Source organism: Siphateles boraxobius, unplaced genomic scaffold (genome assembly GCF_051911475.1).
Source record: "Siphateles boraxobius isolate OS27281-9 unplaced genomic scaffold, OSU_SipBor_1 56, whole genome shotgun sequence".
Classification (NCBI taxonomy): Eukaryota; Metazoa; Chordata; class Actinopteri; order Cypriniformes; family Leuciscidae; genus Siphateles; species Siphateles boraxobius.
Window position 1 is genome coordinate 12,546,647 of NW_027509182.1, and position 22,229 is coordinate 12,568,875.

At 46.0% G+C, this 22,229-nt stretch overlaps 1 protein-coding gene across 2 annotated transcripts in view; it reads right to left on the minus strand.

The window, feature by feature from the left end:
- astn2 (astrotactin 2) overlaps window positions 1-22,229 on the minus strand; it is a 433,109-nt gene that overhangs the window by 131,314 nt on the left and 279,566 nt on the right. For both annotated transcript variants that reach the window (XM_077206841.1, XM_077206840.1), the window contains 2 exons: window positions 3,527-3,693; window positions 2,770-2,958 (listed from right to left, as the gene is read on the minus strand). In XM_077206841.1, coding sequence (XP_077062956.1) covers window positions 2,770-2,958; window positions 3,527-3,693 — 356 coding nt within the window. The remainder of the gene's footprint in view (window positions 1-2,769; window positions 2,959-3,526; window positions 3,694-22,229) is intronic.

Consider the following 22,229-nt stretch of genomic DNA (forward strand, 5'->3'; position numbering starts at 1 on the left):
GCGTCTTACATATATTTAACATTTATGTGCATATACGGGAAAATATATGGCACTTACATGAAAACGGCCATTTTTGCTATATTTTGAAATATGTTTTATTTATGTCTATGTGTTTTATATATATAAATTTTGCATACAGTATATTCTCAAATAGGCAGCAGACATACATGGGCACTGACATTATATATGTAATTTACATATATTGACATATATTACATTTCTGTATGGGAACTAGAACTAGAAATCACAATCAGGCGTGCGTTTCCTGATAACGACATAACTCGCTGCTTAAGCACAGTAGTACGATGCATCGTTGTACAAACTAACTAGCAAGTCACGATTGTTTCCCGAACATGGTCATGTCGTTAATACAAAGTTCTGTCATGAAAGTATAGATGGCGCAGGCTGATCGGTCCTTAACTCAATCTGCTTGCAATCACATCATCTCTATAGGGCAGAGCTGATTGGTTCCTGCTGTATCAGTAGCCAATGAGCTCGCTGCTCAACCTTCAAATACTTCGTCAGCATTTTCTGTAGCAGTGCAGTGCTTTCAGAAACCCTCCACCTTCCCCAGCTCCACCTGTATAGATCTGCTACGGGTAATTCATCTTGTACAGCAGCAGTAGGATGTTGTCACGATTTTGGTCTTGTCTCTGTCATGTTTTGGTTTGTTCATGTCATGTTCCATGAATCAATCAGTTTGTCAAAAGGATAAAATATAGACTTTTTACTTGCAATTGCAATTTTTTCTCGAAATGTGAGATATAAACTCGCAATTCAGAGAAAAAAAAGTCAACTCACAATTCTGACATTATAACTCGCAATTGCAAGTGTATATGCACAATTCTGAGAAAAAAAGTCAGAATTGCAAGATTAAAATAATTGCGTGAAAAAAAAAACTGTGAGATAAAAAGTAGCGAAAAACAAGCGTCCATAACTATGAATAAAATAAAATTTAAAAAATGGCATTCTACAGAGTCATGCCATTATTGTCAGGTTTATGGTCTTTGTTTGGTTTGGTTTTGTTTGTTCCAAGTTCCTGTGTTTATTTCCTGTCTTCCTTAGATGACATAGTGTGTGACTTTGGTATGTTTACATGATAACAATGTATTACAAACTTGAACAACGATAACAGTTTTGTTTTCAAAAGTTTGCGTTTTCAGGCCCCCAAAATGCCGTTGTCGTGTAAATGAACAGCCAAAACTGAAAATGGTGTGCTGTAAACGGTCCCTAGTTTCCTAGTTGTTTGTTACACTAGCAGGCTATTGTGTCACCTGCCCCTTGTTAACTCACTCTATTCTCTTTATACTCCGCTCAGTTTAGTTCTTTGTGCTTTCTTATGTCTGTTTTAAGTGGTTGTTATTTTCGTGCATCTTGATCTCTCTCCCGAGTGTTAATTTGAGTTATAGTTTTTTAAGGTTTTACAGCTGCAACTAGATCCTGCTCAAACTGATCCTTGCTGCAACCACTGTGACAATTATAAGAGCCTTTACATAATAGTACAATATTTTAATTGTTAGTATACGGCCAGTGGGTGAGATAAGTTGTGTATAACAGCCATGGTGTCTTTCCACACATAGCATCTGTCTTTATTTTCAGGCAGCGGAATGGTTTTCCGGGGGTTTGACAGTGGTGGTGTAGAGTGCTGGGATTTGCGCTGACACACACCATAATAAAGTTAATAAAGATGGAGTGTTTTATGTTCATCAGAAGAACTGCTGGGCCGCATCACACATCTAATGTGAGTGAGAGTGACAGCTGGAAATGCACATGAAAGCAGTTGTGCAGGCTATAAATTAAACGTGAGGCTCTTTGAGAAATGTGTTTGCTTAACAAAATAACTTTAGACCAAAAAAGTACTTCAAAACATAACTGATGTGTCTTGAAATTATCACAGAATACTGCTATAGAGTGCAAACACTGCTGTATTTTCATTCATTTACTCTGATTAAAAAAACTCTTCAGTAAAGCGCACCAAACCAACCGCTCTTATGAGGGAATGGACAAAGCATCCCATGAAACATTGCGACTGACAATCAAATCAGATGTTAGGGTACAATATAAAATTTTATTTGAAACGGTGCATGCTCTAACAACGTTAAAATAGAGAGAATTAAAGGTAAATTCACTGCCTTAAGGAAATTAAGTAATCACCTTTGTGGTGATGAATGGATGACAACTAGAAAGCTGACTACATGACATTTAAATGTAGTGTTTCAAGGGATAGTTCACCCAAAAATGAAAATGATGTCATTAATTACTCACACTGATGTCGTTCCAAACCCGTAAGACTTTCGTTCATCTTCAGAAGATTTTTTTTGATGAAATATGAGCGATTTCTGTCCCTCCATTGACAGCTGCGCAACTACCACTTTCAAGGACTAGAAAGGTAGTAAAGACTTCATTAAAGAAATCCATGCGAGTCCAATGGTTTAACCTATATTTTATTAAGCGACGTGAGTGATTTGTTTGCGCAAAAAAAACATAATTTACCACTTCATTATATAAAATAAATCTCCAATGCGCATTCACTAGAGCTCCACGACGCATGTGTGTTGTGTTGACGCGAGAGCAGACGTTGTTGCGTGAATGCGGGTTGGAGATTATTGTATTGTAAACAAAGTGGTAAATTATGTTTTTTTGACGATCCCAGACATATATATGTACAATAACTGATTATGAAAGTAAAAGTACATGCAGAATAAGGCATTAATATGTGCTTTAGTGAGAACTGGACCAAAAACGTTCACCACAAAGACAAAAACTCACCTGAAGGTCATCTGAAAGACTTGTCCCAGGATCACCTGTTGGCTTTTATTATTGTACCCACGGAGCATCTCACTGAAGAGTGTGTCGTTGAAGCGTGAGTCTTGTCTCACACACTTGGGTCCTTCACAGTGATCGGCCAGAAGAAGACAGGAGCGGCCGTCAGCAGCGAGCTTGTATTCCTGCACACACCTGAGAGATACACACACACACACACACACACACAGGCACGCACGTGCAGACACACACACACACACACACACAGGCACGCACGCGCACACACACACACACACACACACACACACACACACACACACACAGGCACGCACGCCACACACACAAACACACACACACACAGTGACAGCATTGAAAGGGAATTCAGCCAATAAAACTGTGTAGTAAACTGAATATATGATAATGTCTTTACTGTCACTTTTGATCAATTCAATGCCTCTTTAGTGATTAAAAGTATTAATTAATCCATTCTCTGGATGGACGGACAGTTTTAAATTATTACATTGTTTAAAATAATACATTTTTAGCTAACTCTGATTTGTGTATGTACTTTTCTGCAAATCCATAACTTAGACAGTTTCCTCTTATAACAGATCACTCTAAATTGTAATGTGGACATTTTCTGTAAAGCTGCTTTGAAACAATGTCTATTGTAAAAAGCGCTATACAAATAAATTTGAATTGAACTGAATTTGTGCTTTTTATATATCTATTTATGTGCTTGAATTAAAATGCATGCACTCACCCACAGAACATGAGCACATTGCTGGATGTCGGGTCATCGGGAAGAGGAACCAGTTGCTGAAGACACAACTGCTCACAGCCTCCATTGAACCCGTCCGTACAGTCTGTTCCCAGCGAGTAGTCATAGCAACCCGAGCCATCCTTCATGGGCCTCAATCCTTCTGGGCACTACGAATGATTTGAGATGAGAGAGATGGACACAGAGATCAACATCAGCATGCCGGTCTGGACCTTCTGTTACCAGGTAACAATAAAAACTCCTGAGACAGTGTGTATTCCCAGTGGGGTGTTATTATGTGATGAAGAAAGCAGTTTCTCAGGAAGGAAAGGGTGTTAATGAGGGTTGCCAAGGCAGTGCCAAATAATTCAGAAAAAATAACCACAGCCTCAGTAAGACACCCATTAAACATACATGCCAAACTGACCAAGCCCACATGTTCAGAGGCAAGAGAGTGACCAATTAGATCGTTATATATTTATAAGAAAATGTGCATGAGCAAAAGTAGAGGATGCTTGTGTCACGGCGGGGCAGTTAAGGAAGAGGAGAGGAGGATATAATGTGCAGCTTTACTGTTATTAACAAAAATAACAAGGAATATAACTAGAACGGATACAGAGAAGAAGGCAAATGAAACAGCTTTACAGACAAGTGTAATAATAACACTCAACCAGAAAATGAGGAAATTACATTAAATTCAAAGGTAAACAAGGAACTCAAGGAACCTTAACAATACACAGGTGAGGATAATAATTACTATTGAAACAAACTAGCATTGGAGACCAAGGTAACTAAGACAGAAAATAACGATAACATAAACTAAGCATCCTAGACAGCAACATAGTGTCGGCCCAGATGCGGCCCACATCTGGTACACTTGGATACACAACGTACGAGATGTGGGCCGACACTATGTTGGTATCTGGGATACGTTTAAATCCATTTTTAGGCTTAGGCTGGACATACTTCCCCACTATTTAGTAGGTGAAAAACAGTATCTGACAAAAGATTTCCGAATTCACAGTACTCATTAGAGTAGGCAAGAAGTACCCAGATGACCTTCTACTTCTGGTGAGATACTGTTGTGTGTATTCAATGGACATTTTACTATCCAATGAGGCCACGGGAGAGGATTTATGAAGTGACGCAACTGACGCTGTAGGTCACATAACAATATGGCATATGTACGTCTAGATTACATTCATACTACACACATTCTTTTTTTACTTTTTACTTTTATGTGTTGATTTACACACAACATTTTGAAAATGGGTTTCAAAGTGGAAATTTTTTAAAACAGTCTCAGTGTAAACAACAAAACCGCAAATCTCTGAAGACGATGTCATGCACATGCGTATTACATGCAGAATACAGCGTTTTTAGTCGTTTTCGCGGATCCGTGTGAATGGGGATCGTTTTGAAATTGGTGTCGTCTGTACGCGGAAAACTCACATGAAAAATGTCTCTAGTTACTATTGTAACCCAAGTGCCCTGAAGGGAACAAGACCCTGCTTGACAACGCTTTGGGAACGCCCCTGCGTGAGTGCGTCATGAAGCACGTATGAAATCAGTCCAATGGCGAGACGGAACGTCATAGGCGGCTGACGTCATCGACCAGGAAACTATATAAGCACCCCAAAACACAAGCGCGTCAGCTTCTGATAAGACTGAAGCAAGTGCTCACGGGCATGCTGGGAGTATGGCATAGACACGCAGCGTCTCGTTCCCTTCAGGTAACTAGGGTTACATACGTAACCAGAGACGTTCCCTATCAGGGAACTCGAGCTGCGTGACAACGCTTTGGGAACGCTAATACCAACGTCGCCATACGAGCAAGTGTCCGTCGTGTGAAGTCAGAGCGCACATTCGGACGAAAGCACCTGCACCCCTGGAGTGGAGCTGAAGTCGAGATGATAAAACTTCACGAATGTGTGCGGTGAGGACCAGCCTGCTGCATCACAAACATCCTGGATTGATACTCCTGACAGGATAGCCTTAGAGTCAGCCATACTCCTGGTTGAATGAGCCCGGACAGCCAAAGGAGAAAGCTGACCGGCAGACTCATAGGCAAGTGAGATGGCCTCGACCACCCACTTGCTCAACCTCTGCTTAGATACTGGACAGCCCTTCTTAGGGGGTCCAAAGCAAATGAATAGCTGTTCACTCTTTCTCCACAGGGCAGCTCTGTGGACGTACGCATCTAGGGCCCTAACAGGGCAAAGCAGATTTAGTTTCTCTTGGTCCGACGTCAGAAATGGAGGAGGACAGAAAGCCTGCAGTACAATAGGCCTGACCACATTGGTTGGTACCTTGGGAACGTATCCCGGGCTAGGGAGGAGGAAAGCCTTCACCATGCCTGGTGCAAATTCCAAGCATGAGGGAGAGACCGACAGAGCTTGGATATCTCCTATTCTTTTTAATGAAGATATAGCCAGAAGAAAGATAGTTTTAAGAGTGAGGAATTTCTCCAAAACTTCTTCAATGGGCTCGAACGGTGCTAGAGAGAGACCTTCTAGAACAACCGCCAGGTCCCAGGTCGGCACCCTCGTGCGAACAGCTGGCCTCAGCCTCAGAATGCCACGAAGGAAACGGGTTACAAGTGGGTGTCTCCCGAGAGAAGCACCACTCAAAGGGACGTGGTAAGCAGATAAGGCCGCCACATACACCTTCAGTGTGGAGTTGGATAACCCTGTGGAGAAACGCTCCTGAAGGAAATTCCAGCACTGCACCCACCGGGCAGTTAACTGGGTCCAGCTGGTGTTCTCCACACCAAGAGGTGAACATTTTCCACCTCAAGGCATATCATTTCCTAGAGGCCGGAGCTCTGGAGTGGAGGATGGTCCACTCCAGTCGAGCGACCAGATTCTATGAGCTGGGCCCCCTCAGAGGCCAAGACCACAACCTCCATAGATCTGGGCGGGGGTGAAGTATCGACCCGCTCGCCTGAGAGAGAAGGTCCCTCCTCATCGGAATCTCCAGAGGAGAGCCGTCGAGGAGAGAAATTAGGTCCGCAAACCAAACTCGGGCCGGCCAGTACGGGGCTACCAACAGTAGACTGACCCCGTCCCGGTGAACCCTCTTCAGAACTCCTGGGAGCAGAGCAATCGGGGGAAATGTGTACAGGCGTGACCTCGGCCACACCTGTACCATCGCGTCCAACCCCAGAGGGGCTGGAGGACTTAGGGAAAACCACAGTTGGCAGTGTGATGTTTCCCTGGATGCAAATAGGTCTACCTCGGCACGGCCTACCATAGAAGGATCTGGCGAGCCAGCTTGTATAACGGGCGCAAACGCAGACCCCCCTGATGGTTTATATAAGAGACCACCGATGTGTTGTCTGACCGGACAAGAACATGGTGACCTCTCAGGTCTGGGAGGAAGTGTTTCAGAGCCTGAAACACCGCCATCATTTCTAGACAATTTATGTGCCAATGAAGATGATGGTCCTGCCACAGACCCTGGGCCAAGCGACCACTCATGATCGCCCCCCAGCCTGTGAGAGAGGCGTCCGTCGTTAGTGTTACACAACGACACGGAGCCCCCAACACAGGACCTAGGGACAGGAACCAAGGTTCTTTCCACATAGCCAGAGCACGGAGACACCATCGCGTGACCCTGAACTTGCGGAGCGGGTTTCCCCTCGGGGAGAACCCCTTGGTCCTAGCCACCACTGCAGTGGTCTCATGTACAGCAGGCCGCAAGGTTTAACGTTGGACGCTGCTGCCATCAGACCCAGAATCCTCTGATATTATTTTACAGTGATTGACTGGCCTAGCTTTGCCTGTTTGACGGCTAAGAGAATCGAAGCTATACGAGCAGGAGACAGACGTGCCTGCATCGTCGTCGAATCCCAAACCACGCCCAGAAAAGTGGTCCTCTGTACTGGAGAAAGCACACTCTTCTTGGCGTTGAGCCTCAACCCCAACTTTTTGATATGGGCGAGAACGACATCTCGATGCCGAATCGCCTGATGCTCAGATTGAGCCAGAATCAACCAATCGTCGATATAGTTTAAAATGCGGATGCCCAGGAGTCGCAGCGGAGCCAGAGCTGCATCCATACATTTCGTGAAAGTTCGGGAAGACAGTGCTAGGCCGAACGGAAGAACCCGATACTGGTACGCTTCGCCCCCGAAAGCGAACCTCAGGAACTTCCTGTGTTGTGGAAGAATGGAAATGTGGAAGTACGCGTCCTTTAGATCTATCGTGACAAACCAGTCCTCGGACCTGATCTGTGACACGATCTGCTTGAGAGGAAGCATTTTGAATTTGAGCTTCCCTACTGAGCGATTTAACATGCGCAGATCTAAAATTGGACGCAACACCCCATCCGTCTTTGGAACGATGAAATATCGGCTGTAATAACCCAACTCTCTGCTGGGAGGAAAAACTCGTTCTATAGCCTCCTTCAGCAGGAGAGTTTTCACCTCCTGTTCCATAACCAGAGCCTGCTCGGGGACCACCACTGTGGGCAGAACCCCTCTGAAGCGAGGCGGGCGTGATCTGAACTGAATCGCGTACCCCTTCTCGATAGTCTGCAGGACCCAATGAGATACATTTGGAAGGCTTTTCCACTCTGCCAAAAATTCTACTAAGGGTACCAGTCTCTCGAGACTGGCCTCTGGAATGTTTTGAGTTGCACACAGTACCCTGTCACGGCGCACCGGCAGGGAACAACTGGTCTGACCACTCTAAACCGCTCCTCAGAGCGGGCGAGCGTCCCTCGGGAAAGCGCTCGCTGGGACCGTCTACGCCCCGGCACGCAGGCGGGGTTGGCAGAACGGGCTCCTGAGGGCACCGAGAGAGAACGGGCGCTGTGTACTGCAGCGAACACCTTTCTCTCTTGGTGGGGACCACCCTCAGTACCCTGACGTTTCTGGCGTCAAGGCTTCTTCTTCGGCGGAGCCTTCCTGGCGACAATAACCGTCCTCAGATCGGCCTTGCCCCTGGAAGACCTAGTCTGAGAGCGCCGCGCCTCGGCCCAGTCTTGCTGGGGAGGAGCACGAGACGCGACAATCCTTTTCTGTTGCGCCCGGTGTGAGGAGCTACTCAACGACCGGGGCTGCTCCCGCCCAGCAGCCCCGGAGACATGAACACGGAGGGGGAGAAATTTATGGAGCGCCGCCGCCTGCTTTTTCTCTTCCTGAAACCTCTCGATGACCGAATTCACTGAGTCACCCAAGAGGCCAGCAGTTGAAAGCAGGGGGTCGAGGAGAAAAGATTTTTCCTTTTCCTTCATGTTGGATAAATTCAACCATAAGTGTCTCTCCGTTGACACCATGGCTGCCATAGAACGGCCCACTGATTTGGCCGTCTCCTTGGTTGCACGGAGAGAAAGATCTACTGCCTGACGTAATTCTCGAATTACGTCAGCACTAATTTCATCCCCCTCACTCATATCTTTTAAAAGGTCTGCTTGATATGCTTGTAATATCGACATAGTATGTAAGCATGCTGCCGCTTGACCTGCCGTCGAGTAAGCTTTGCCCACCAAAGCCGAGGTATTTCTTAATGGCTTTGTGGGCAATGCCGGTGTCTTAACCCCTTACCAGTCGCCCCCCTTTTTGGCAATCGAGTGCAAAATGACATACCCATAATAAAATGGTTGTTGCTAAGGAGTCCTTCTGACTATACACAAAACCAAGGTATCATTTAAAAGCTAACACTTGACAGTTTACTGTGAAAAACTCAGAATTGCTCTAGCAATTACTAATAGAGAGATAAAGCAGCTCAAAAACAATGCACAATTTTTTTGAATGTAAAATTCGGGATCACCAGGGATCCGTGCGGCTCAAGGGGTATGACGATGCCGTATCTGGAAATAGATGGCTCGCTAGCGTTTCTTCAGCCTTAGGCATCGCCCCATAACCATAATTCTTAGCCCCAGAAATATTTGAATAAACAGATGTTTGCTGGCTAAATATTCTGGATGACACTGGTCTTTTCCATGACCTCGACACCTCGGTGTGGAGGTCAGGAAAGAATGGAAGACACCGGCGTGGAGGTGCAGCACGAGACGGCAGAAATCTTTCATCTAGTTTACTTTTTGAATGAGATTCCTGTCTATCAGCTAGCCATTCGATGCTTAATTTTTCTACAGCACGAGTGAGCACCTACATAAGCTCCTCACTAGCAGGAGACTGAAGTGACGAGTCCCCAGTCTCTGCTGTATCAATACTTTCAACATTCAGATCCTCAAAACTGGATAATTGAAGTGATGGTGCCTCAGCCTGGGGGGAAGAAACCGCAGTGCGTGCTTCCACACCCGGATCTGAGGCACTGGATCTACCAGGTAAAGGCTGAGATAAGGCAGAGCCCGTCTCAATCCCCGCTGATAGATCCATTTGCGATCCCCATGATAGCAGCCTCCGCTGTGCCTCGGCAGCAGCGGGACCCGAACTGCGGGGAGCGCGCACCGAACCACTCTCCTCGAAGAGGGCTCGGCGGGAGCGGAGCGTTTTCATTCTCGCCATTGGACTGATGTCATACGTGCTTCATGACGCACTCACGCAGGGGCGTTCCCAAAGCATTGTCACGCAGCTCGAGTTCCCTGATAGGGAACTTCTGTTTTAAGCATATTGTTGTAGTCTAAAAGTACCGTAAGTCTCTTTGATGTGGCTCGGGTCCCTCCTTTACTGTTTTCATGTACTGTATCATTCGTCTGGTTGAAAATTGTAAATCCAGTTTTGATATTTGAGGTATAATGCATGGTGCACAAATAGTGTGGGATGACTTGCACTGCAGAGTTGGACGTTTGGGATTTGCAAAAGTTATTTTTTCCTTTTTTCACTCGTGGTAAAACAAAGTTTCGCTTGAAGTATATCATGGCCTTAAAGCACGGCAAGTCGTTGATAACTGTGAGTTCCCTTTCGTGGGAAATCCTACGTCTCGTCGGAGGAGTTTCCAACGAATTGGGATCATGCTAGGGAGACCAACTGCCTTCGAGTGAACTAAAACGAGCCAATAAACATTGGCATGCAAGATTTGCATTCCGCGCGCCACCTACCAGTGCGTGTATAAAGCGGAAGCAAGCGCATACACATTTGCTTTTGGCTTCGGAGCCGACCGGTTGTCTCCTCTGAGTGAATGAGTTCAAGAAAGTGTTTTCTTTGTGCTCAACAACTCTGCTCTTTTTCTGGATCTCTCTGTGTTGGTGTGACGGCGCTTCAGTGATCTTCGCGAGCTCCAGCTGCCGGTTGTGGTTACACGCTATCTACATCTTACAAAAGAGCTGTTTTCACTGCTGGTATTCGGTTGAGTGCACACAGCGGCCTTGCAGTTTCCCCGCTGTGTTGCCGCGTTGATCCCTGCGTGCTTCAGCACAATAAGAGAGCATTCTCTAAAAGAGTAACACGGGTGAAGATCGCGTCCTTTTCAGGATGAGGTTTCATCCGTGTGTTTCTGGATGCGGTAGATATCTGCCATCGGTTGATGGTCACGATCGCTGTCTCTCGTGCTTGGGCCTCATGCACACGGAGGCAGCCCTGGCGGGGTAACCCCACGCTCCCCTCCCGCGCCTGTAGGTTCTCTTCCAGTCTGACTGGAAAGGCCTACAGCGCGTGCGGAGAAGCTGCTTCTGCCCTGCATGCCATGGCGCTTCTCCAGATCCACCAGGCCAAAGCGCTCTCTGACATGCAGGAGGGTGGTACCGACCCAGGGGTGCTCCAAGAGCTGCGTATGGCGATGGACCTCGCCCACTGGGCGACGAGAGTCACCGCACGCTCCCTGGGTCGGGCGATGTCCACGCTGGTGGTCCAGGAGCGACACCTCTGGCTCACCCTGGCCGATATGCGCGAGTTGGACAAGTCCAGGTTCCTGTACTCCCCCATATCCCAGGGTGGCCTCTTCGGCGACGCGGTGGAGAGCTACGCCCAACAGTTCTCCGCCGCCCAGAAGCAGTCGGAGGTTATCAAGAACATCATGCCTCGGAGACGGCCTGCTGCTGCCCCGTCCCCGTCGCCTGCGCCTCTGGCTGCTCGTCGCCGAGGGCGCCCTCCTGCCGCCGGCCTCCGCCCCTGCCCAGCCTAGGCAGCAGCCCCCTAAGCAGCAGGGTGCCGGCCGCAAGAGAGCTGCCCAGCCCGCTCGGGAGTCGTCTAAACCTCCCGGGAAGAGGAGAGGGAAGCGACCCTGAGACGAGCGACCCAGAGGACGCAGTGGCTGCTCGTCGGGAGGGAACCTCTGTTCCTCTCCTTCCTCCGGAGGGCCGGGTGGAGAATCTTTTTTTCCCTTTTTCTTTCTGTTCTGGTACCCAAAGTTTCAATAAAATAGCAGTTTCTACTTCCTCTGGGTCACTCACGGTCGAGTCTGGCAGCCGAGGTCGGCCAAGTGCCTCGCCGCTCCCAGTCTCCCCCGTCCAAGAGGGTCAGAATGACAGTGTGCGCCGCCAAGTTGCCTCGCCGCTCTCATTCCCCTCACCCCAGCGCTCAGACGCCAGTGACCCGCTATGGCTTCGTCACTCTCGTCTCCCGCTGGCCAAGGAGGTGTGGAAATCGGGATACCTCCCCGTTTCCCCTCCTTCCTTCGCCTTGGGACAGCCAGCAGCTGAACGCCTCCGAGCCTTCCCTGTTGCCTGCTGCCCCCCGGTGGAAGCAGGTAGGTGTTGCCCCGCACACCCAGACCACTCTCTTGGCCGCAGTAATGCTTCCGGAGTCCGGTCCCTGCCTTCTAGCTCGCTGACCCTCCGCGGGTACGCCGGTGATTCGCGTGGGCTCGTTGGTACGGTCTCTTGAAGCCTGGCTTCAAGCCTCGGCTTGGCCCTGTCGCCCCGTGTCTTCACGAAAGTCGTGGAGGCGGCCATTGTTCCTATGAGAGAACATGCCGTTCGCGTTCCCAACTATCTCGATGACTGGCATGTAATAGCTCACTCGCGAGATCTGTTGTGCGAACACAGGGACTTTGTGCTCCAACACCTCAGCCGATTGGCACTTCAGGTCAACTGGGACAAGAGCAAACTCTGCCCCACGCAGAGGATCTCTTATCTCGGTATGGAGTTGGACTCGGTCGGTCAGACTGCACGCCTCACCGAGGAGTGCGTCCAGTCAGTGCTCAACTGCCTCAAGTCTTTTCAAGGCAAGTCTGCGGTCCCACTGAAACAGTTTCAGAGGCTCCTGGGGCATATGGCAGCCGCAGTAACGCCGCTCGGCCTGCTTCATATGAGACCGCTTCAGTTCTGGCTTCACGATCGAGTCCCGAGATGGGCGTGGCAGAGCGGCACGTTCCGGGTCAACATTACCCCGCACTGTCGCCAAACCTTCAGTCCTTGGTCGGACCCTGTGTTTCTACGGGCCGGAGTTCCCTTAGTCCAGGTGTCCAGGCATGCTGTGGTTTTCAGAGATCCTTCCATTCCTCTGAGGAAGGATCTACTTTCTCAGAGACGGGGCACCCTATGGCACCCGCGTCCAGACCTCTGGAATCTTCATGTCTGGTCCCTGGACGGGACGCGGAGGTTCTAGGTGGCCTACAACAGGCTGTGGTAGACACCATCACTTCAACTAGAGCGCCCTCTACGAGTCGCCTCTATGCGTTGAAGTGCAACCTGTTCGTCGATTGGTGTTCTTCCCACCGGGAAGACCGATCAGAGTTGTGCTCTCCTTCCTGCAAGATGGGTTGGAGAGAAGGCTGTCTCCCTCCACCCTCAAAGTGTATGTTGCCGCAATAGCCGCTCTTCACGATGCAGTAGAAGGTAAGTCATTAGGAAAGCACGACCTGGTCATCAGATTCTTTAGGGGTGCCAGAAGGCTAAATTCGCCTCGTAATCCGCACCCCGTACCCTCTTGGGACTTAACTCTAGTGCTCAGAGCACTTCAGAGGGCCCCCTTTGAGCCATTGCAAACGGTTGAGTTCAATATCCTGTCTATAAAGACAGCTGTCCTGTTGGCTTTGGCCACCTTTAAGAGGGTAGGGGATCTGCAGGCTTTTTCGATCGACGAATCGTGCCTTGAGTTCGGGCCGGGCCTTTCTCATGTTGTTCTGAGACCCCGGCTCGAATATGTGCCCAAGGTTCGTACCACTCCATTTGTAGATCAGGTAGTGAACCTGCAAGCGCTGCCCCCGGTGGAGGAAGACCCAGCCCTTGTTTTTCTCTGTCCCGGCCGCACCTTGCGTTGTTACGTGGACAGAACGCAACGATTCAGGACCTCAGATCAGCTCTTCGTCTGTTACGGAGGCCAGCAGAAGGGGAAGGCTGTCTCCAAGCAGAGGTTAGCCCACTGGCTAGTGGATGCTATCGTCCGGGCTTATGCTTCCCAGGACGTGCCTTGCCCACCTAGGTTGAGGGCACACTCTACTAGGAGTGTTGCCTCCTCCTGGGCTTTGGCGCAAGGCGCCTCGCTGACAGACATCTGTAGAGCTGCGGGCTGGGCGACACCTAACACGTTCGCTAGATTCTATAGCCTCCGTGTTGAACCTGTTTCCTCTCGTGTACTCGCTATGGCCAGTAACGCAAGAAATTAGGTTATGTCGGCTTGCTACGCCATTCCCGCCCACGGCCGGATACGGGCGTCTTCTTACTCCGTTGGTTCCCCAACATACAGCTAACCTCGTGAGTTCCTCCATCACCCCTTCGGCACCAGGCGAGGCGGATCGCCCGGCGCTAGGTCTATTGCCTCTCGTGGGAGTTGTGTGTAGACTGGGTGGCCTACAGTGGTCCCTTCGGCGACCCATTTTCTCCACGATCCAGCTACCCTCCGGGCTAGCATCGTGTCTTCCCCTAAACAGACCATTCTGTCGTCCTTGCTGAGTACGCTCCCACCCCTCGGGCTGGGACTACCTCAAGGACTGCCATGTGTTTCACTACCCCAGGTAGTACACGGGTTAGTACACATGTGTATTCCAGTGCCTCCCTTCGGGCGGGCTTGGGCTTCTGCAGCGTTCCCTCCCACAGGTTGGGTACGCTTTCCCAGTGTTATCCATATCCACTGAGAGGGTCTTCCAGAACAGCAGTGTGATTTTCCTAGCTAGCTCCCGCCAAACACGATAAGAAACTGCCTCGGCGGGTAGCTAAGCTGGGCGCTGGAAGGGGCCAGCACCATGGCGTTTTGTTAGGGATCCCAGTTCGTTGGAAACTCCTCCGACGAGACGTAGGAGTTCCCACGAAAGGGAACGTCTCGGTTACGTATGTAACCCTCGTTCCCTGAGTAGGGAACGGAGACGTCTCGTCCCGTCGCCATGCTGCTGTACCTTCGCGGAGGACTGGACACCGTCCGGCTCCTCAGCGAAAAGCAAATGTCTATGCGCTTGCTTCCGCTTTATACCCGCACTGGTAGGCGGCGCTCGGAATGCAAATCTTGCATGCCAATGCTCGTTTTAGTTCACTCGAAGGCAGTTGGTCTCCCTAGCTTGATCCCAATTCGTTGGAAACTCCTCCGACGAGACGTCTCCGTTCCCTACTCAGGGAACGAGGGTTACATACGTAACCAAGACATTATCTGCACAATTTTTTTATGATCAGTTTCTGTTTTATGTAAATCTTTGCTTGAGGGATTCCAACCAGAAGAATCTTCATTGGGAGAGTGTTTTCTGTACTGATGCACAGATAGATTGTCAATGAAAGAGAAATTTGAATAAGATGACAGTCAACATCGGCCAGAGACACTCAACACACTTCATATTCATTATGTATGTATCTCATATCTGTCCTGCGGGAGATGGGAATGTGCTTGGAGATAACATATGATGGAGTCCATCTGTTGACGATGACATAGGGGTGATGCTTTGAACATTAAAGACTCCACATTTTATATGAATATACTTACATATGAGGCAAGCACAAATATGATCCACTGAAATGGCAATTGTAGTTTGGCAGTGATTCCATCACAATTTATTTTCTAGAAGGTCTACAGACCAACATGAGTGGATGAAAAGCCGTGAAACTAATGATCTGTAGTGCCGCCATGAATCTCATGAATACAATTACACACCCAAATCACAAGAAAAAAAAGAATAAATAAATAAATATACATTATTATTGCAAAAAATATTATTAATATCAATAAGCATATATCCAATACATTAAAGTAGCTTACTTTAATAACAATAAAATGAAATAATAACAATTAATATTTTTAAAAACTATATTAGTCATTTTTATATTATTTATGTATTTAATTAAATAGGTTATAAGGTTGTTTGTGACGTCAGAAATACCAGCGATTTAAAACCGTGTTTTTAAGACTGTCTTTGGTTCACTGCAGTTTTAAGGAGAAATACTCAGCAATGGTGTTGACTTGTGAATTTAAATGCACATCGAAACAAGGCTAATTAATTAAACAACTGAACCATAATGACCATGAACATGGAAACAAAGGAGGAGCGGGAAAATGAACAAAGGAAGACAGAAAATACTGAATACAAACTAGAAGTCCATGAATACAAAAGAAAAACTGAACATAACTGTGACACTTGAATTGATTTACACAAGCACAAACATCTTAAAGCTTTCAAATGTAGGACAACAGAGTATCAGCTCTTAACAGAAGCATCGCAGACTTTCTTCCATAAAGTTCTTGACCATTTTATTTGCTCGTCTGCACTGAAAATGAATCCAGGCATGCAGTATGTATATGATCATCAAAATCACAAATATTTGTCTCATATTTATAAAATAAGATGGCAAGGACACTCTCAGGACAGATCTTTCATTCTGCACACAAGGTCGGTCCCAGAGAGCCAGCAGAGACTGTGAACCGTGAGACCAAAGGCTTTAGATTGCATGAATTCAAAGAAAGCAACAACAACATCAAGTGAGAAATAAAAGAGCAGCGCTGCAAAGCACATCAGCAAAACAAGTGGTGCATTCACTTATTTATTTTTAAGAGTGGGGGTGGGGGGATTTGTGTAGTGTTTTCATGTATTAGTTATTTTTACAGCACACTGGAACTGTGTCCGAAGGACGAGTGCACTGGATTATATAACACAGATATGATAAGATATGAGATACTCTTCATATTGGATAGGATCATACAGTTGGACAACATCAGTCCTGCGTCTGCAATATAATATTGATCACAGTGTTGCTTATGCATGCTTGGGTCATATGCAGGCACCTCTACCATTCTCCCAGAAGCACATGGGTGCTACATATTTCAGTCCGAAACACCAAAATCATGACATTTCATAACACAACACAGCTCAAAACTGGCTGTCATTTGGGTTATACACGTTTTCTTTCACCAAAACTATTATCACCAAATATTTCTCTCATTTTAGTTATTTTAACATCCCTGCTTTCAAAACTAATAATATGGTAAACATTTTGTGCATACAGTAATGCAACCGGCGGTTTTTACTGTACTGTATATTCTGCTGAATTAGAGGCTTTCCTGAAGTACATTTATTTTACAGTACACAATAAGTAATTTGCCACATTTAATGTTGCTTTTACTGTAAAATACTGCAAGAATGTTGAAAACAAACCATATTGCACTGCTGAATGGGAATGGCTGACAACTTTCATAATTTTTCCCTCAGTCAATGCAATAGTTTTACATGGAGACAATGACTAATGTTTGACATTGCATTCTATATACACTACATTGCATATTATTCACAACACTCATAACACCCTGATGAAAAGCGAAGTGGTTGGTATTTTAATAATGGGATTTTTTCAAATAAATTAGCAACATTTTAGAACATAAGAATGATAATTTATCAACAATTCATTTTAGAAGAAAAAAACAACAGCAAAATAAAACAACAGTGCATCATTATTCTGATCAGTGTTCTTATTTATATGCAGCTGACATTGGAGAAAATAAGCTTAGAAATGAAATTAGCAGTTCAGTCTTAAATCTGATACTACCTTGCAATATCTTTTCATATTTAAAATCTTATACAATTATTTGAATTGACTGCAATAAGCTATGTAAGTCATAAAATAGCTTATAGGTTAATATCCCTTAGAAATACCATTCCGTTCATTCATTCATTCATTCATTCATTAAAATTTGCCACTTGTAAAAAAAGTATATAACTATATGAACTATATCAGTCTAAGCGATGAGTTATTCGCAGAGCGCCATTAATACAGAGATTAGGAGAACAAAATAAAAAATGTCTTACAGCACATTCCTAAAGCGCTGATGTAAAACACTCAATGGTCGCCTATAAAAGACGAGCGGTGTGATCTCCATCAGAACAGAAGGCAGAGATGAGAGAAATGAAGGAGTACAGAAACCTCTGTGGCTCAGTCTGTGTTTACTTTCATTAATCAATCTAATCACCTCCAGGTTTTTAATCAGACACTGTGCAATTTAAGCGGCTGCCTTCATCTTAATGAATGCGTGTCCCTCATTATTAATCTCTGGAATTACACGCGTGACCTAATAAAGCTGTTTTGGAGTGACGTTTGACCTGCGGTTCAATAGAGGTTTTTTAAGAGTGGCACAGACACACTTACAGACAGTATCAGTGGCTAAAAGATCTGTTTTATAATATGCTTGCATTATTGCTCCCAAAAGAAGCTTATTAAATTACTTAACAATGACAATTACATAAAAAATGAGTAAAAAAATGTCCTTTAATCACCTTCATGTCTTTAAGTGCTAATCAAAAATATAAACTCAAACTGACATGCTTCTGCAAACATTAAAGGCAATTAAATCGAAAACCTGACGACGAGAGAGACTTGTGGACAGAAGTGACAAAAGATTGTTAGGAGAAAAACGACTCTAAAAGCTGTTTTATTATTTTGTCCCCATTGGCTCCTCGCCTCAGATAGGAGATTGAATCTGCTGCATATAATACTGTGGCTCTCGCATTCATTAAACTATTAAAGGAGCGGAAATTGAAATGGCAGCCTTTTGTGGAATATCTCTGCCACAGCTCTGCCAATTGTGAACGCTGATGTGTGAGTTTAGACCTCTTTTCATCAGTTTAATGTGCAGATGGCATGCCAATTTCTTTGTTCCTGGCATTCAGATCTCAACTTGACCTTATCAGATGGTGGCAAAACAGGAAAACGGGACAAAAAAGGAGGAATTTATGATATAGAGAATGACTGCAGGATATTATTCGGGGAACTAACAATTGAGTGTGTGCTTTTATTGAATAACACTTGTCTGGCCCTCCGGAAACGTCCCGGGTTACGTATGTAACCCTAGTTCCCCGAAGGGACGGACGCTGCGTGAAATCGCAGTGGGAACGCCCTGAGCGTGACGCGTCTGAAGCATGAATGAAATCAGTCAATGGAGAGAATGAGCGTACGGCGAGTGACGTCATCGACCAGGAAGCTATAAATATCCCCTGAGTACACAATACGCCAGCTTAAAAGTTACTGAAGCAGCGACCCAAGGGGATGCCGAGAGTATGGCAGGACACTAGGGTTACATACGTAACCCGGGACGTTCCCCTTCAGGGACTACCGCTGCGTGAAATCGCAGTGGGAACGCAATACCCACATCCCCATACGACCAAATCCCCGTCGTGTGTCATTAGGAGACACAAACCGACGAGAGAACCTGAGCCCCGGGAGTGGAGCTAAGATCGAGGGAATAAAATCTAACGAAAGTGTGCGGTGAGGACCAGCCTGCCGCATCACAAACGTCCTGAAGAGAAGCTCCTGAAAGAAGAGCTGTAGAAGCAGCCATACTCCGGGTGGAATGAGCCCTTACAGCCAAAGGTGAAGGCTGATGGGCCGAACCATAAGCAAGTGGGATGGCCTCGACCACCCACTTGCTCATCCTTTTTCTAGATGCAGGACACCCTTTCTTAGGTGACCCAAACAGACGAACAGTTGTTCCGATCTCCTCCACAGGGCAGCTCTGTGGACGTAAGCATCAAAACCCAAACTGGGCACAGCAAATTAATTTTCTCCTGGTCTGACGTCAGAAAAGGCGGAGGACAGAAAACCTGCAGAACTGTAGGTCTAACTGAAACAGTTGGAACCTTAGAAACATAACCTGGTTTCGGAAAGAGAAAGGCCTTAACCTGTTAACCGTTTCCAGAGCGTCGGCGCACTGAAGCGGTTTTTTTTTTATTTAGTTCAAATTTACTATCAGATTTAATGTTATACCTTGACAAACTATACATCATTAAAAAGATATAATACTCAAGATTCAGTATTTGACCACTATTGTATTCTGAGAAACTTATAGTGACAGTTATGTCTTAATTTGTGTCAGGAGTTATGAAATGAAAAAATGAGTCGATACCTTTAATATGAATTATGAGCGTCAGCTGGTCCATTCATAAAAAACACTCCGTGCTGTCGTCATGACAGCGATTCGCAAAACAACGTCCCTCAGGGCTTTAGCTCAAAAATGTGCAGACTTGGAGAAATATTGATATATTCTCATAGATTCACATCATATTTCTATAGACAGGAATAATATTTGTTGAATTTATACCCAAATGCGTCGATGTAATCATTATGATCGCTTCTTACTGAGATGTGCTGTGTTTTCAATTCATACCAATAGCCTGAGGGCGCTATATGCACAATAACAGTCCATATATGGATCACGAATAAGACCCATAGTCATGTGACATTCCAGGACGTCACTGATACAGAAAGTAGCTGACAGAGATCGCTGTAACATGCAGATAAAGATGTTTTGAAGACAATAAACATGATTGCAATGATATTTGAGTTACCTGTGTTCTTCAAGCCATGCCAGGTATTTCATAATAATAGATTATATTTATAATGTAATGCTAATCGATATAGATTTCATCATCGTGCAGAACACTATAAATAATACATTTTCTGTCGGATTTTTTTTTATCTGAAGCCAAATTAGATCACAGAAGATTATTTAAAACACTCGACTTGCGTTATAAAGTAAGTTTGGAGCACAAACATGGTTTTAATCTCATAAATGGTCGTGTATTGATGGTGTGCTAAGCTAACATGCTAGCTAGCCCTGGTGCACCTGCCACCAGCAGTTATTGTTTTATGATTTTTTTCTAAATAGGAATGCTTACTGAAATGTTTCAGTGCATTTGATACCAGTTTCAAATATTTAGTGAGAACTTTGATAAAAGAAATTAGGGTTTGAAACCCTATGAATAGCCTGTGAATAGCCAGTCGTTAGTAGCTATAATGCAGACAAAAGAAATGCATATTTAGAGCCATAACCAGTCTGGAGAGGTGTAAATGTGTGCAGGGAGAGACTGACTCTGAATGGGGCTCGTTTGCACCACAAAATAATAGAGACAATAGACTGATTAGATGACTCAGAAGATGACTAAACATCAGTTTGCATTTTAGAGTCTAATCAAAATAAAGTAATTTGACATGATCTTGAAAAACATTTAACTAAATACAGAGTTTTAGACTTATCATTTTCAGATTTTAAATATAAAATGGTCACACATATGGCTTTAGCTGCAGTGCATTTCTAGATTCCTCCAGGGCCAACTTCAATTTTATTTTTATGAAGATGTTTCATAAAAGTAAATTTCTAATAACTTTACAAAACTTTGAAGCTATTTAAACATTTTTTTTCATTATGACAATAATTATTTCTACATTTACAATAAACTACTAGGTGTCAGCTTTCAAATGAGATCATACTTGTGCTTTTAGTGCAAAGGGTTCATGAACTGTATCTGTTTAAATTTGGGTATGCCATTTCTGGGGATTTTTCAAAAGTGGCCTTGAAGGTTAACAGGTTAACCAACCAGGAGCAAATTCCAGGCACGAGGGAGCCACCGAAAGTGCTTGAGTATCTCCAATTCTTTTTAGAGATGAGATAGCGAGAAGAAGGATAGTCTTTAGAGTAAGAAACTTTTCCGAAACTTCCTCGATGGGCTCAAAAGGAGCAAGGGAGAGACCTTCTAAGATGATGGCCAGGTCCCAAGCTGGTACCCTCGTGCGAACTGCAGGCCTCAGCCTCAAAGTGACACGAAGGAAGCGAGACATAAGTGGGTGTTTCCCGAGGGAACCTCCACTTGAAGGGGTGTGGTAAGCAGCTAAGGCCGCCACAAACACCTTCAGTGTGGAGTGGGATAACCCTGTGGAGAGAGACGATCCGGCAGGAAATCCAGGACTGTACCAACCTGGGCAGTTAACTGGGTCCTGCTGGCGCTCTCCACACCAAGAGGTGAAAAGTTTCCACCTCGCGGCATATAACTTCCTCGTGGAGGGAGCTCTGGATCGGAGGATGGTCTCAACGACCTCAGCCGAGAGACCAGAATCTATGAGCTGGGCCCCCTCAGAGGCCAAGCCCACAGCCTCCATAGCTCTAGACGGGGTGAAGGATTGACCCACTCGCCTGAGAGAGCAGATCTCTCCTGATCGGTATCTCTAGGGGAGAGCCGTTGAGGAGAGACACTAGGTCTGCAAACCATACCCGGGCCGACCAGAACGGGGCTATTAGCAGGAGACTGAGCCCGTCCCGGCGAACCCTCTCCAGAACTCCTGGGAGCAGAGCGATCGGGGGAAAAGCGTACAAGCGTGACCTCGGCCACGGATGTACCATCGCATCCAAGACGTATCACGTTGGACGCAGCTGCCATGAGACCTAGCAGTCTCTGGAACTGTTTTACAGTGGATGACTGGCCTAGCTTGACCTGATCTACTGCAGCGAGAATCAAAGCAATACGAGCAGGTGACAATCGTGCCTGCATCGTCGTTGAATCCCACACTACACCTAGAAAAGTGGTTCTCTGTAATGGAGAAAGAACACTCTTTTTGGCGTTGAGCCTCAGCCCCAGTCACTTGATATGAGCAAGAACGACATCTCGGTGCCGAACCGCCTGTT